General features: G+C 41.2%; 1 protein-coding gene across 1 annotated transcript; it reads right to left on the bottom strand.

The window, feature by feature from the left end:
• Positions 1 to 6,256: 6,256 nt before the first annotated feature.
• Positions 6,257 to 11,847, bottom strand: LOC121190757 (transgelin-like). Its single transcript, XM_041051745.1, has 5 exons — positions 11,683 to 11,847; positions 7,830 to 8,016; positions 7,555 to 7,726; positions 7,294 to 7,396; positions 6,257 to 7,170 (listed from the first exon to the last, which is right to left on the bottom strand). Exons 2-5 carry the CDS (start codon positions 8,007 to 8,009, stop codon positions 7,020 to 7,022), a joined length of 606 nt encoding a protein of 201 aa, XP_040907679.1. The 5' UTR covers positions 8,010 to 8,016; positions 11,683 to 11,847; the 3' UTR covers positions 6,257 to 7,019.
• Positions 11,848 to 12,638: the final 791 nt, after the last annotated feature.

Below are 12,638 nucleotides of genomic sequence, written 5' to 3'. Positions count from 1 at the left end.
CAGGCTATTGCTTCAATACTGTATGGAATAACACAGCACAGGGACTCAGCAGGGACACTGATCGTTTGCTAAAAATGCCAGCTCATTTACCACTTCAGCAGTGACACAAGCATTAAACATTTGGTCCAGAGTGGAAACAAACAACAGTACACATACTCTGAATAGTTGCACACACCCGTCCTACTGATGGTGTAGTTCTCTGATTTTGACAAGCTGTCCTTTCACCGCCTGTGGCTTTAAAATCAAAAGCAGGCGTATGCATGTGCTCTCAAAATCATTCCAGAGATTTAATTTACTTCCATGGAAATAAGTGACTGTGTTTCCTGTCTAAATTAGTATTAGTTAAATTTCACTCATGGGTTTCACCTTCTTTGATCACCATGTGATACGACTCATATTTTAATACTATTTTAGTCAGATGTCATTGTGCTGTGACCCTTGTGATGTTGTATTGCTTGATATAAAGTTCAAATAAACCTGTCACATGTCTTAAGTTCAACAATCAGATTATATTTCAGAGAAAATGAAATAGAGAAGTTGTTGTCATGATAAAAGCAGAAGTTTAGAAAACCCCCCAAAATCCTGAAAACCCCACAGGAAGGTTTTTAGTAACTGTGCTATTTTAGATTTTATGCTTAGCAGCAGAGCAAATGTTTACAACAGGAATCTGTGTCTGCTGTCACCAAGGGACTGTGGGGTTTCTATTAGGTGTTGGAGCTGTGCTTCTGTGGTCCTGTGGTAGTAACCTGCATCAACCAGGTGAGGGCCCTCCTGAGCCCCGTCTAGTTTATTTTCAGTTTTTAGTCACTTTAGTCTCACGTATCACATATAATAAACGATGGAGGGAAACAGCAGCAGTTTTAAAACAAAGTCTCAATTAGTATAATTTTCTAAATAAAAATATCCTGAAATAAATAATAATTACTGTGACTCAAGGATTCATGTGCAGACAAAAGGCTGCATCACTGTCACCGAGGAACAAAAAGCCTTTTACAGCTTCACCGCACAATACAATAGCATCACAATACAATAGCATCACAGCAGCTATTGTCACATGATAAGGTGCAAGATTATCACAACTGGTTATTTAGGCGATAAACTGCAGAACCTAAGGTGTTAGCAGGTTGCTCTCTTTCAATGGCTTTGTCTTTCTCTCACTGTCCCAGATCTCAATATTTGGCCTCAAACCAGCAGGTTTGAAGGGAAACACCTGCTTCCTGAATCACATTACCCACCATTTACACCTGATACTCCTGTGACCTACCTTTTTTACCCTCTCATCATTCACTGCCGCCACATACAGAGCTTACAACACATGCAGTCATCACACAGCACCTTCTTCTGTGGTTCCTGACCGACCTTATTTTGTGCTCATGAGTCATTCACACACACACATATTCAGAGGATCTACACAACAAGACATCAGCAGAAAATGGAGGAGGGCTTACAGTGCAAAATATACAACCGAACTAGCTCATAATTAGCAACTAGGGCTGCAAAAAGAGACGTTTTACCTGTATTAAGGTTTGTGCAACACCATCTCTGCCTCACTCGAACAGTCCAGAAGAATTCCAAAGGGTCTTTCTTCTCCATGACCAGGTCATTGAAATTCATTTATATCCATTGATTTCTGCCCTGCACCTCTCGATAATTGTCTTGGTCCTAAAGCTAATTCAGCAGGTCTCAGGTCGGGGTCATACTGTCCTATTTACTTCTCTTTCACCCAGGGCAATCGTTTCTTGACTGCAGTCTTTCATGGCATCACCTAAAGACCTTGGACTGACCCTCACCCTGCTGCATACAAACCAAAGCAGCCTAAAGTTGTTTCTGCTGTCAGTTAATGTCTGTATGTGTTTCTCATAGATTAAGAAGCTGAATATTTTTTGTGTTTAAATGCAGTTTAGTGCCAAATACTCAACAGCGACCAGCTGCCCTTTGGCCTGTTCCAGGCATACAACCAATCACTGCGTGCGTTTTTCCTCTGCAGAAACAAAATAGCTGCAAACCTATTATCTGTTTTTCTCACATTCCGCAACGCCTCTCACTTGTCCTCCTCTTTTGTGATGAGATTTATTCACGAGCACCGTGACTTTTGAAAAGGAGGCGTCACTCACAACCTCAGGCTCGACATCTCTTCCTGACATTGTGTACAAAACCAAACACGCCTACGAAGCAAATTAAAATTTGATTCCCTTCTCATCTATGGTCAGACATCTATTGTAAGACATGATTGGTATTGTCAAATCATACATGTGTTAATTCAGGGTTTCCCCGAAGTAGAGATGTATTCTGAGTAATGTGACAGACCTACAAACAATGAATGTAATAGAACAGTTGATCCGCTTGTGGGAAAAGGTGTAAATTGGGGGAAAAGCACTGAATACCTAGAGTCCTGTTTGAATCATCTAAGGAATCTGTTAAATGAAAAAAACACCAAGCAGAATTCTTCCTCTTGGAGCACAAAAGCTTGTCTTTGTACCCTATATGAGTGCATTAAAGTACCCTTTGTTGTTTAGATGACTTGATTTTGTGCCCATATCATGTGTAATACAACTATGGACAAAGGGCCAAAATGTATCTTCAAACAAAAATTTCACACTGACCATTCGTAGCTGTTTTGGAGCTTTTGGTCCTTTCACATGATCTTCATCAGCAGATAGATTTTGTCCAGTTGTCCAGGAATTTTAGATGTTCAAATTTTTCTTTCTCATTTTTCTTAGCACTTGTTTTCTTAGATGTGTCTTCCATGTTTGCTTCAGAGATTAAATTTAAAGTTCAGTCTTGTTCTTGGAAAATAAATAAATGAATACAACAGTTACTGATGGGACCTTATGGTACATCAGTCTTTGTGCCTTCTGCATGGGGGTGAATGAGCCTGCATCAGACAGAGCAGCCAGTAGGAGTCACTAGTGCTGTGACAGGGACATAGTCCCTCACTGGCTTCCCAACACAAACACTGCCGGTTGCCTTCTTAATGGCGGAGCCAGAAACTCCACTGCTGTGGACTGAAGTCATGTCTCCGCAGTGGTGTGTGACAGCTTTTTCCACTGCGTCACTCAGTGTCCTCACACCACCTTACTGACTTTACTAACTGTGGCATTAGTTCCAGCCTAATAATCAAACTCAATGGCTGCTTCATTTAATTGAGTCTTGGGGTCTGGAGCAGGCTACAGCCTCGCAACCTTCCTGAACACTAAGCTTGAGAACTTACAGAGGTATATGCTTCCCGAAATTTGAAATTACCTTTGGGCCTTAGTGGACCTCTACTGTAACCACCAAAGCAGTGAGGGCTCCACCTCTTGCCATGCTCAGAAGTACAGTGTTAGCTGTTAAAGAAGGAGAAGAAGGTATTAATCAGCTTATTCATTCACATTTCCCCAGATGGTCTGTAGATTGAAACTGGCTTCTCCCTGATCAAAAGGCCACTTCTCTAACCTCAAGGTTATTGTCATCGCTGTTATGCCCCTGTATGGCAGCAAAGTACATTCCCCTGCAGTGAAGCCAGTGATGTGTCGGTGTTTCCACACTTTCATTAAAACCCTGACGGAACGAAGAAAACAGCTCCTGTGTCAAAAAAGGCCAGCCACCGCTGCTCTGCAACAAATTAGCTGCAGAAATGTTAAAAAGACTGAGGCCATAAGATAAGGATCAAAAGTATGTTTGTTTTGGTTTTAGCTTGGGGAATATTTTTATTGTGAAAAATGGGTTTTTAAGTCTCATTAATTTGAGCTGCCTTCCATGGTGGTGTGGCAGGCCAGAAGTGAAATCAATTTATGAGTTATTAAAACTCAATATCAAAATCATAGTGTCCCATTTGCACGGTTACCGTATTTCCACCAATTGAAAAATAGGACCATAATGTTTTACTGATTAGCTTTACTGAAGTGCCTTTTTAAGGATAAGTGCATATAAAAAAGAGGGACATTGTAGTTTTCACTCAGATTTACTAAAATGACCCATTAATGATAAATGAATCATGAGTCACCTGAATGATTCATGGATTAAACAAGTTACACTTCACTACAAACAATAGCTGATAAGATTGGAAGGTCAGGGAGTAAATTATATGTGATAAAATTTGTTAGCTCAGTTAGTCAACGAATGATGAAGTAAAAAGTAAAAGTGCTTGCAAAGTCTAATTTGACATTTTAAAGAGGTCTCTAAAAATCTTAAAGACCTCACCCTCATTTCTTAGAATTATTTGGCACCGCATGGACATTTTCTAAAACCGAAGACACAACAGGAGCAAACATATACATGGAGTGACTTGTAAACTCTTCAGTGATCCCACTTGTTTCCTTCATGTCATGATCCTCCAATGATAACGAAGTGGTTCATGCCCTTTACATGATGAATAGATGATAGTTTCAAATAAATAATAAACAGTAAAATAAACAATATAAAATTCAGAGAATAATTCAAACAGATGAATCTATTTTAATCTGCTTTATGACGCAGTTGGACCTGCCTCGCACATTTCGTGAAATGTTTTTGTTTCTTGACTTAACAGTGCGATGGCGATGTTTGATGTAGACAGTGACGAACAGCAAGAAGGAACCAGTGTAAAAGAGTGTCAGCACGTCGTGTTAATGGACCCTTGAGATAAACTAGAGCTGATGTGTTGAGAAGTGTGAGACTCAAAGAGCTCACTTATGCCAAAGCAAACCAGTCTGCAAGTGCTGAAATAAATATTAGTGTTGAAATAATAAATACTTTTTTGGCAATTATAATTATCTAAGCTACAGCCGAGGTGACAGCCGCTATCCCGCAGAGACTAATGTGCTGCAGTGTCACGAACAGTAGAGCAAGTTTTAATATTGAGGACATTATAAAAAGCATTATGATGATCTCGCTCCATCAGAGGCAAGTAAAAGTCTTCATGAACTATTTAATCTAAGTGTGACTGCCACAGTGATCAAGCATGTGAGAGAAGCAGTTTTTGAATGCTTTTATTGTGAAAATAAATCAATTAGAAAACTAAAAATGAAAGACTCCAAACATAAGATATGACACCCCAATGGCAAACTGCATGTTTACTGTATTGTTTTCACTTGTTTTAAGTCAGTTCTTGTTTTATATGAATTTACAATGCATCATTTTACCCCTCAGTGTCAACACTTTGTACACACAGTTTCCTGTTACCAGACTGACAATAAGAATGAAGGGGAAAAGGAAGTCTTTTTGTTTGTCCTTCCTCTGCAATGATCACTCCTTTTTTGGAAAAGTTCTCTGATTTCTTACGTCCTGTTCTGTCTTGACCTGTACTCTTTTCTTTCTTTTCAAGTCCCTCTTCTTCTTCTTGTCTCTCTATGTCTCATTCTGTCCTCAAACCTAACTCTCTTATTTTACTATCTTCTCCCTCCTGTTTTTCTTCTTCATCTCTGTCTCCATCTCTGGCCTTTTTCTGAGTCAGTTCATGCTGAACAGCTTAGGCGGCACTTGAGAAAAAACACAGTATAAACAAAACCTTGGCAGGGGATAGAGATAGTCCTCCTCTGAGTCCCTCTTGTTTCTCTCGTTCCACCCAACCAGAGAAAACACAGCCAGGAAAAATCCAGACTTTATCCCCACCCATCATCACTCCCTCCCATCATTTTTTTTTTTTTTGCCTCCAACCTTTGGGCTGACTGCCCTTTTTTTTTTCTTTGCAGACTTTATCACATCCTCTTATCTCTGGAGCTCAGCTCAGTTTTAAAGCAAACAGAGGTAGGTGTTAGTTAGGCTATAGCTGCCTGAGGAAACTCTGACGTGTTTCTTATGGGTTGCTATGCACATTAGGTCATCTCTTTCATTGTTTACCTGGTGCCAAGGAACCACACAGCACAGTGTGCGATCAATAGCATTATCACTAGATATCAACATAGCTTACTATTCTTAGTTAATCTATTCATCACACAAGAGGCTTTTTTATAGTTAAATTGAACTTTATTTCAGTATCATCCGTCATGTGTTAAACTCTAAAAAAGAAGGTCCAACATTTATTAGAAAGGAGTTAACTGAGAGCATCTAACTGCAGACTGTGTTTAAAACACACATGTATGTATTTTATGGTTTTCCTAAAACTTATACACCATACAGGTGGTTTTGCTTGTCGAAACCTATTAACTTCAAATTTTGTGCTTGACATTATTGGAAACCACAGCACTCCACATGCTTCTTACCTTCCAGGCTGCCACTTGTTTTAGTTCATGCCAGTACACACTGAATCAGCAGACATTTGAAACTTGCTTGGGACAGGTAATCTATCACACTGAACAGTTTGCTCAGTTTACTCTTTATCATTCATTTTTGTGAAAGTAGTATTATAGCATGTTGTTCTGCAGAAATGAGCTGGGAAAGTTTTCAAAACTCTCCTTGTGGTGCATTCAAGGACAGCCTGATGTCCTTTAAAGATTCTGAAATCTCAGATATTGGAGTGTCCTTGAATGCACCAACAGGAAGAGATATGAAGAGAGTTCCTGGCTGCACTGCCATCTTGCAGTAATGTGGCTTTTAAAGTAAAAGGAAACTTAATGTTGAATGGGATTAATTACTTCTCTCAAGCAAGTTCCATGTCTCTGCAAGTTGATTTTTATAGTGTACTGAAATGAACTGAAACCAGTGGAAGTCTGGAAGGTAAGAACTTTTAAAATGTGATGGTTTGCATAAATGAAAAGAACATTTGGTTTTGAGGCAGTGAGTTAAAACATGCAAAACAACTGGAATGATCCTTTAAGAAAGAAAATATTTACAAGGTGGCCCTAGCAGAGTGCAGTTGTAAAAATACCCTGTAAAATGCTCTGTTCAATTACTGTTAAAGGTCTCTATTTCTGTGTTTCCTCAAAATGGAGTGTGTGTTGTATATGTGTGCATGTTCTCGTTGGTCCCTGTTTTGGTCCAGTTTAGTCTTGAAAGCAGTCAGATCATGTTGCTCCTAATGGCCAAGGTAGGAGTCAGAGTTTGTCCCTCCTCGCTGACTGGCCTTTCAGAGGACAGAGGGAGGAGTGTTTACTGGAGGAGGGTTTGAGCGCCACTTGGGTTCAGGGGTTGTTGATGATCTGCCTGGGTCGTCCATAACCTGTCATGCCAGCTTGAGATGCTCCTTTATTTGTGCCCATTTGCAGGCCGATGACATTTCTGCCTTCGTTCAGCTGCTCGTCTGAGAAGTCTCTCCTGTTCTCTTGGGCTTTCCTGCACGCATACAAACACACAGCTCTCAGTCCACAGTGTCATTCCTCAGCTCTGACATGAAACCTCCTTTGTTTTACCAGACTAGTTCATTCATGGGGGAAAAAAAAAATTGCTTATACTCACTTATGGAACCAGCTGGGGTCTCCTCTATAATTCCCATCATCCCTTGTGACTGCCAGACTACCCAAAGCCATCAAGGTCCTCTGAACAGCAGCCAGGTCTTTGCCTGAAGACACGCAACAGTTTCAAAATGAATAGAGTTCACATCAAATACAGGGCAGAAACAGTGCAGCTTCATTTCCTCATTTTTACTGCAATAAATCTGCAAAACACTTAACAAGGCCCTGTTGTAATGATACAGATGAGTTCTGCTGGTTGTCTTACTTTCAAAGAGGTCTACAGTCTGGAACATGTCAGTTTTGGTGACTCCATAGCTTTCCGCAGCTTTGAGGAACATGGAGATCTGCTCCATCTGCTTAAATGCCATGGTGGGGTTCTTGATGGCCTTGATCGGCTTGTTGGCTCCATACAGGCTGTTGATGAGTTCACACAGCACCTAGAGACACACAGAAGGAGCAGATCCCTCTAAATTTACTGTACACAAGGCAAATTACGATGCAACGTAGAGATATTTACGTTAACACAGACCCAACACTCACACATCCATCCTTGAGCCAGATTTGGAAACCGGTCTTGCCTGGCTCGGGCCGCCCCACACCAGAGCCACACTGGGCGATGATCCATTCCACCAGCCTTTCCTCCAGTTCCGGGTCGTATTTCTTATCAATCTTGCTCTGAACCTCGCGGCTCAGACCATAGGCAGGACCTTTGTTTGCCATAGTGATCCTGTTGGGAGGAGTGTTAGATAGCTCAGCAAACTTGGCAGCGTATTGTTTTATTTTTCAATATGGATATTTAATAGACGGAGCAACATTCACATTCAAATCTCTAGCCTGCTCACACCCACAGTTCTGGCATGCATTCAGACCAAATAGGATTTTAGCTGCTCTCTTCCTGATGTGTGCGTGTGCATGTGTGTGTGTGTGTGAATGAATGGGTTGTGCGTTTTTGTGAGCTCCTATCAGTTTAAAACTTCCAGAATGAGTGAGCAGATTTTGGCTGGTCCTCACTTCTTCCAGGGGCTGTTTCATTGTTCAGATTCTGGTAAGATGAAGTTAAAACAGTTTTAAGTCAATGTCAGGGTAAGTGCTGATTATTCAGATGTTCTGTGTGTTAAATATGAAGTTAAAGCCAACTAGCCTAGCTTAATATATTAATTAGTGAGCTTTACAGATGGGGAGCAAGTCTCATGTTTGGCAGATGGATGTGAGAGCTTCTCATTTAGAAAGTGAAACAGTGTTATTTCCCAAAATGTCAAATCATTCTTTTAAGGCTTAAATTAGGAGACAGGGACAGTAGTCAATGAGGAGTCGAGGACAGAGGTACATGTGTGTGTCTGCTTTTCTATAAAACAGCAGAGCACATTTACTTCTCTGATTATCAAAAGGATGTGTGACATGCACGTTTTCTTGCGTCAGTCGGCAGTCGCATAGCAAAGGTTTGAATTTCCACTGTCCAGACCATGTCAGCGTCATTATTTAATGGTTTATGTATGGAAATTGGAAACGCTAAATGGTTCTCTGTGAGTAATTATGGTTGGCCTATCTCACTTATTAAGGCAGTATGAGCTTCCTGTTAGCTTCAGCAGAACTGCCCCGGTCCCTGCATCCTGTTTTCTCATTCAGCTGTCACTTCCTTCCTCCCTCCCTGACAAAGGTAACTATGTATATACAGGACTCTAAACAAAACAACACACTGCAGCTCACTATGGAAACAGCCTTTGAACAAAAAAAACAAAACAAAAAGCAACAAAGAGAAAAAAAAAAAATCCATCATGCCTGTGAAATTGTGAAAGCATGAGACGTATGTGTTAACCACCACGAAGCAGTTATTGCTTTTACAGATCGCAATCACGAGTTTCACATTTCTGAGCTTCTAGGAAAGCAGATAACATATGAAGATGTTTGCAGGTAATAGGAAAATCATCCAGTTCCTGCTTTTCCTAACTTGCTGCCAAAGTATGTGGACGCAAATGCACATAGTATGGCACATGCAGTATATGTTGTACAAATATAGTGAAAATGCATAGGTTTTTGCATTGTAATAGGTAGATACCGTGTGGGAGTGCATGCTTTAATTCTGCAGGCAAACTGGGTTTAATATACATGTGTCCCTCGGGGCCATCATGGCGCACCTAATAGATCGCTTGCAAAACAGAGGCTTGTCAGTCTTGCACAATATGTGTTGATAGTTTGACAAATCCTCATTGTGTCTGACGGTTCCACACTGGAGCCCTAGCTGCCATAGATCACATTTGAGTTTCTGTTCATAGTCTGAGGTTGCTCTGGTTTTGTGGGCATGTGGGAGGGGGGGAAGCGTCTTCCTGTTCATTAAGTTGTTCCAAAACCAAATTTGTTACTGCAACACGGTTGAAGTAAATATCCAAACATCTGAACTCTTGAGCAGTCTCTTTCTCAATCTGAGGAGTTCCGTCTGTGGTGTCCTGGCATGCCCAGAGAACATCCAGCAGCTGCAAACATCAGGACTTATCTCTAGAAAGAGTGAGCGATTGAGGATGATGAAGTCAAGAGTCTGGTTCTTCAGATTAACCCCTCAGTCTGACCTGGGTTTTGATCTCTGAACCACACATGACTGGATGTCACAAGATGAGGTCATGCTGCTGTCAATGTGCCAATTTCAGGTCTGATTTTACTGTGAACTTATTTGTAAAAAGTAGGCTGCAAACAGACATACCAGGACAAGCTATTCAAGCAGAGTGTATGCACAGGTGTTTGACCGTGTGTTTTGGAGGATTATGTCGATTTACGCGCTTTGAAAAACAACTGGGAGCGGCCTAGTAGTTACTGGGAACATCTTGTAATCATAGAGTCACAGCTACAACCCCCCACAAAAACCAGGATGTTGATAATGGATGTGTGCTGCTGAGGTTACTGAGCTGATTTTTAAATATGGAAAACATGCATCATAAATTGGTTGACACAGTGCTCATACGTGCTCCAGCAAAGAGATAACTACAGTTGCATTTTTATCTCCAGTCCATAGTCTTGTCTGTCTTCTGTCCTGCAGTCGTTATGCAAGAATGATTGTCTGTTGCTCTGTGGACATCGGCGTTCAACGTGTCACCTCTCACCAAATTAGCTTTATGGTTTCTCTAACATGACTATATAACCATTGTTATCTGTTTACTTCTATACATAACTTGTAGGACACATTCTTACCCTGACATGTCTGACAGTTTGTTATAAATGGTCTCACTGTTCAGTGACTATCTGTTTCTAGTCAAACCACCCCAGTTGCCGAACTAATAATCATCTGCTTTACCTTTACACAGCAGCTCTTTTTGATACGTGACTGCTTCTCTGAGCAAAACTTTCCCTTCATGTTTAGTCTACTGATCAGCTCCCATGTGCCATTTGAGGGTTAAGTGTCTTACTCAGATGAAACTTCAGTTGTTAGTGTTATAGTCATCGCTCTCATCCACCCCGCCCAAATTCTTAAACTTCTGTATCATAGTAACTCGCAGTCATCCTTTACAAGGTGTTTCACAACTTTCTTGCTTTTGCAACAAGGCTACTAAAAAAATACGTCATCATTGGTTGGTTTTTACAATTTAGCAGCATCTCAACTCACATTAGTGACTCATTTAGTTCAAAAAATGACTGAAAGGTGGTTCTAAACCTTTGAGACAAGAGCATAATGGATCTAGAAAGATAAACTAGTTCACATAATTATTTCTGACAGACTAAATGACCATGTTCCTCTGTTATTTCAATACTCTTTAGGTTACCTTGTCACTGCATTTAGCAAGAACAGATCAGACAGCACCTAAAGCCAAAGTTATCTCACAGTCCAAAGCTCTCATACATTTAACTTTACCTTACACTGTGACAACACGTGGGACAGGCACATGTAGAGTTTTACTGCCATACCTTGAGCTGGCTGTGTGATGTTCAGGGTATATATTAAAGTAGAAAATTACATGTTATTTGACAGTACTGGCTGCATGTTGGAGGGTCTCTGATGTGAGATTTGTCAGAGGCTGAATCTGTTAACATTTCCTCAAACTGTGAGGCCTCACATTTTGCCCTGAGCACTTGTGAGTAGAGCTGAGAGGTAGATAAGAAGGAGGATTTCATAACACAGGAATTTACAGACCAGTGGGTCATTCAGAAGGCATCTAATCCATATAGACAGAGCTAAACTTTAACTGAGCATTTAGCCTCAGCCTCTGCTTGATCAGACATGAGTAAGAGAGAAGGAGACAGAGAAGCGAGGGTGGGGTGTATGATATATTAGACTTCTTTTTTTCATGTTTCCTGCACAGACTTTGCCCCAAGCTCCACAAAGCAACAAAGAAATCTTTTGACTGCCAGTGAGAGACGAGAAAACTGATATTGATGAATGAGAGAGAAGAGAGAAGAGTTCACTTACTTTGTGTAGTAGCTTTCAGGTGAGTGCAGGTGAGAATGGGCTTGTGTTGCTGCGTTCCCGCTCTTCTTCTTCTTCTCTCTTACAACTCAGCGCAGAGTGCACTGTACAGGAGTGCCAGTATAAATACAGCAAACACCCTTGTCTGAAATATATGACTTCACCACGTTCAACAGAAAGAGGGAGCAAGAGAGAGAGATACGCCTTCAGGTCCTCTTATTTCACTCTATGACCCGCCCCTTCGCTCATTCTCTTTTTCCCCACTCAAATTGTAATTCCTTATTTAGGAGAAGGACGGGAAGGAAAAAGGGGCCATGTGACTGGAGAGTTTGGTGTGGTCACTGAAAAGAATTCTCCAAATTTCTCCCTCTACCGCTAAAGAACAAGACAGGATTAGGAGGAAAGGAGGGAGGGATGATAAAATCCTCGAGAACAGTGAAGTTTGGGAGAGCACAGGAAGGGAGTTGGTGTAATTAGAGAGCAGTGAGGCACATGTAGGAGATTATTTATTGCTTTAATTCAAACGGGTGATGTTTGTGGTATCTCAAATCTGTCTGAAACTGAAACAGGCAGCAGGCAGCTGTGGAATGTAAAACCCTCCCCTGTGTTGAGTTTCATGTCAAGACACAATAAAGAGGAAGGGGAAGAGCAGGTCATGACACATCACAACATTTTTTTTCCAAATGGCTGAAAACGTAAAATCATGAGAGATGGAAGTGACTCTTGTCCTTGTGCACAGCTGTGCATCCAGGCGGTTTCTGTGACAACACTCTCTCCGAGGCATTCCAGCCATAGCGGCCCCCGTCGATGAGAGTGAATCAGGACCCGGCGGGGCCATGACATGAAACGATGACATCAGACGTGATAACGCTGCGAGGACAGGGCAAATGTATGAGGTCATCGACTGAGCCCATCAGTGGTGAAAATGTGGGTGTGAAGAACTGCTGGGACATGTTTAC

The sequence above is a fragment of the Toxotes jaculatrix genome, chromosome 12, assembly GCF_017976425.1.
Source record: "Toxotes jaculatrix isolate fToxJac2 chromosome 12, fToxJac2.pri, whole genome shotgun sequence".
NCBI classification, from domain to species: Eukaryota; Metazoa; Chordata; class Actinopteri; family Toxotidae; genus Toxotes; species Toxotes jaculatrix.
Note: the sequence above shows the minus strand (reverse complement) of the source record. Positions and strands in the feature narration are given on the sequence as shown.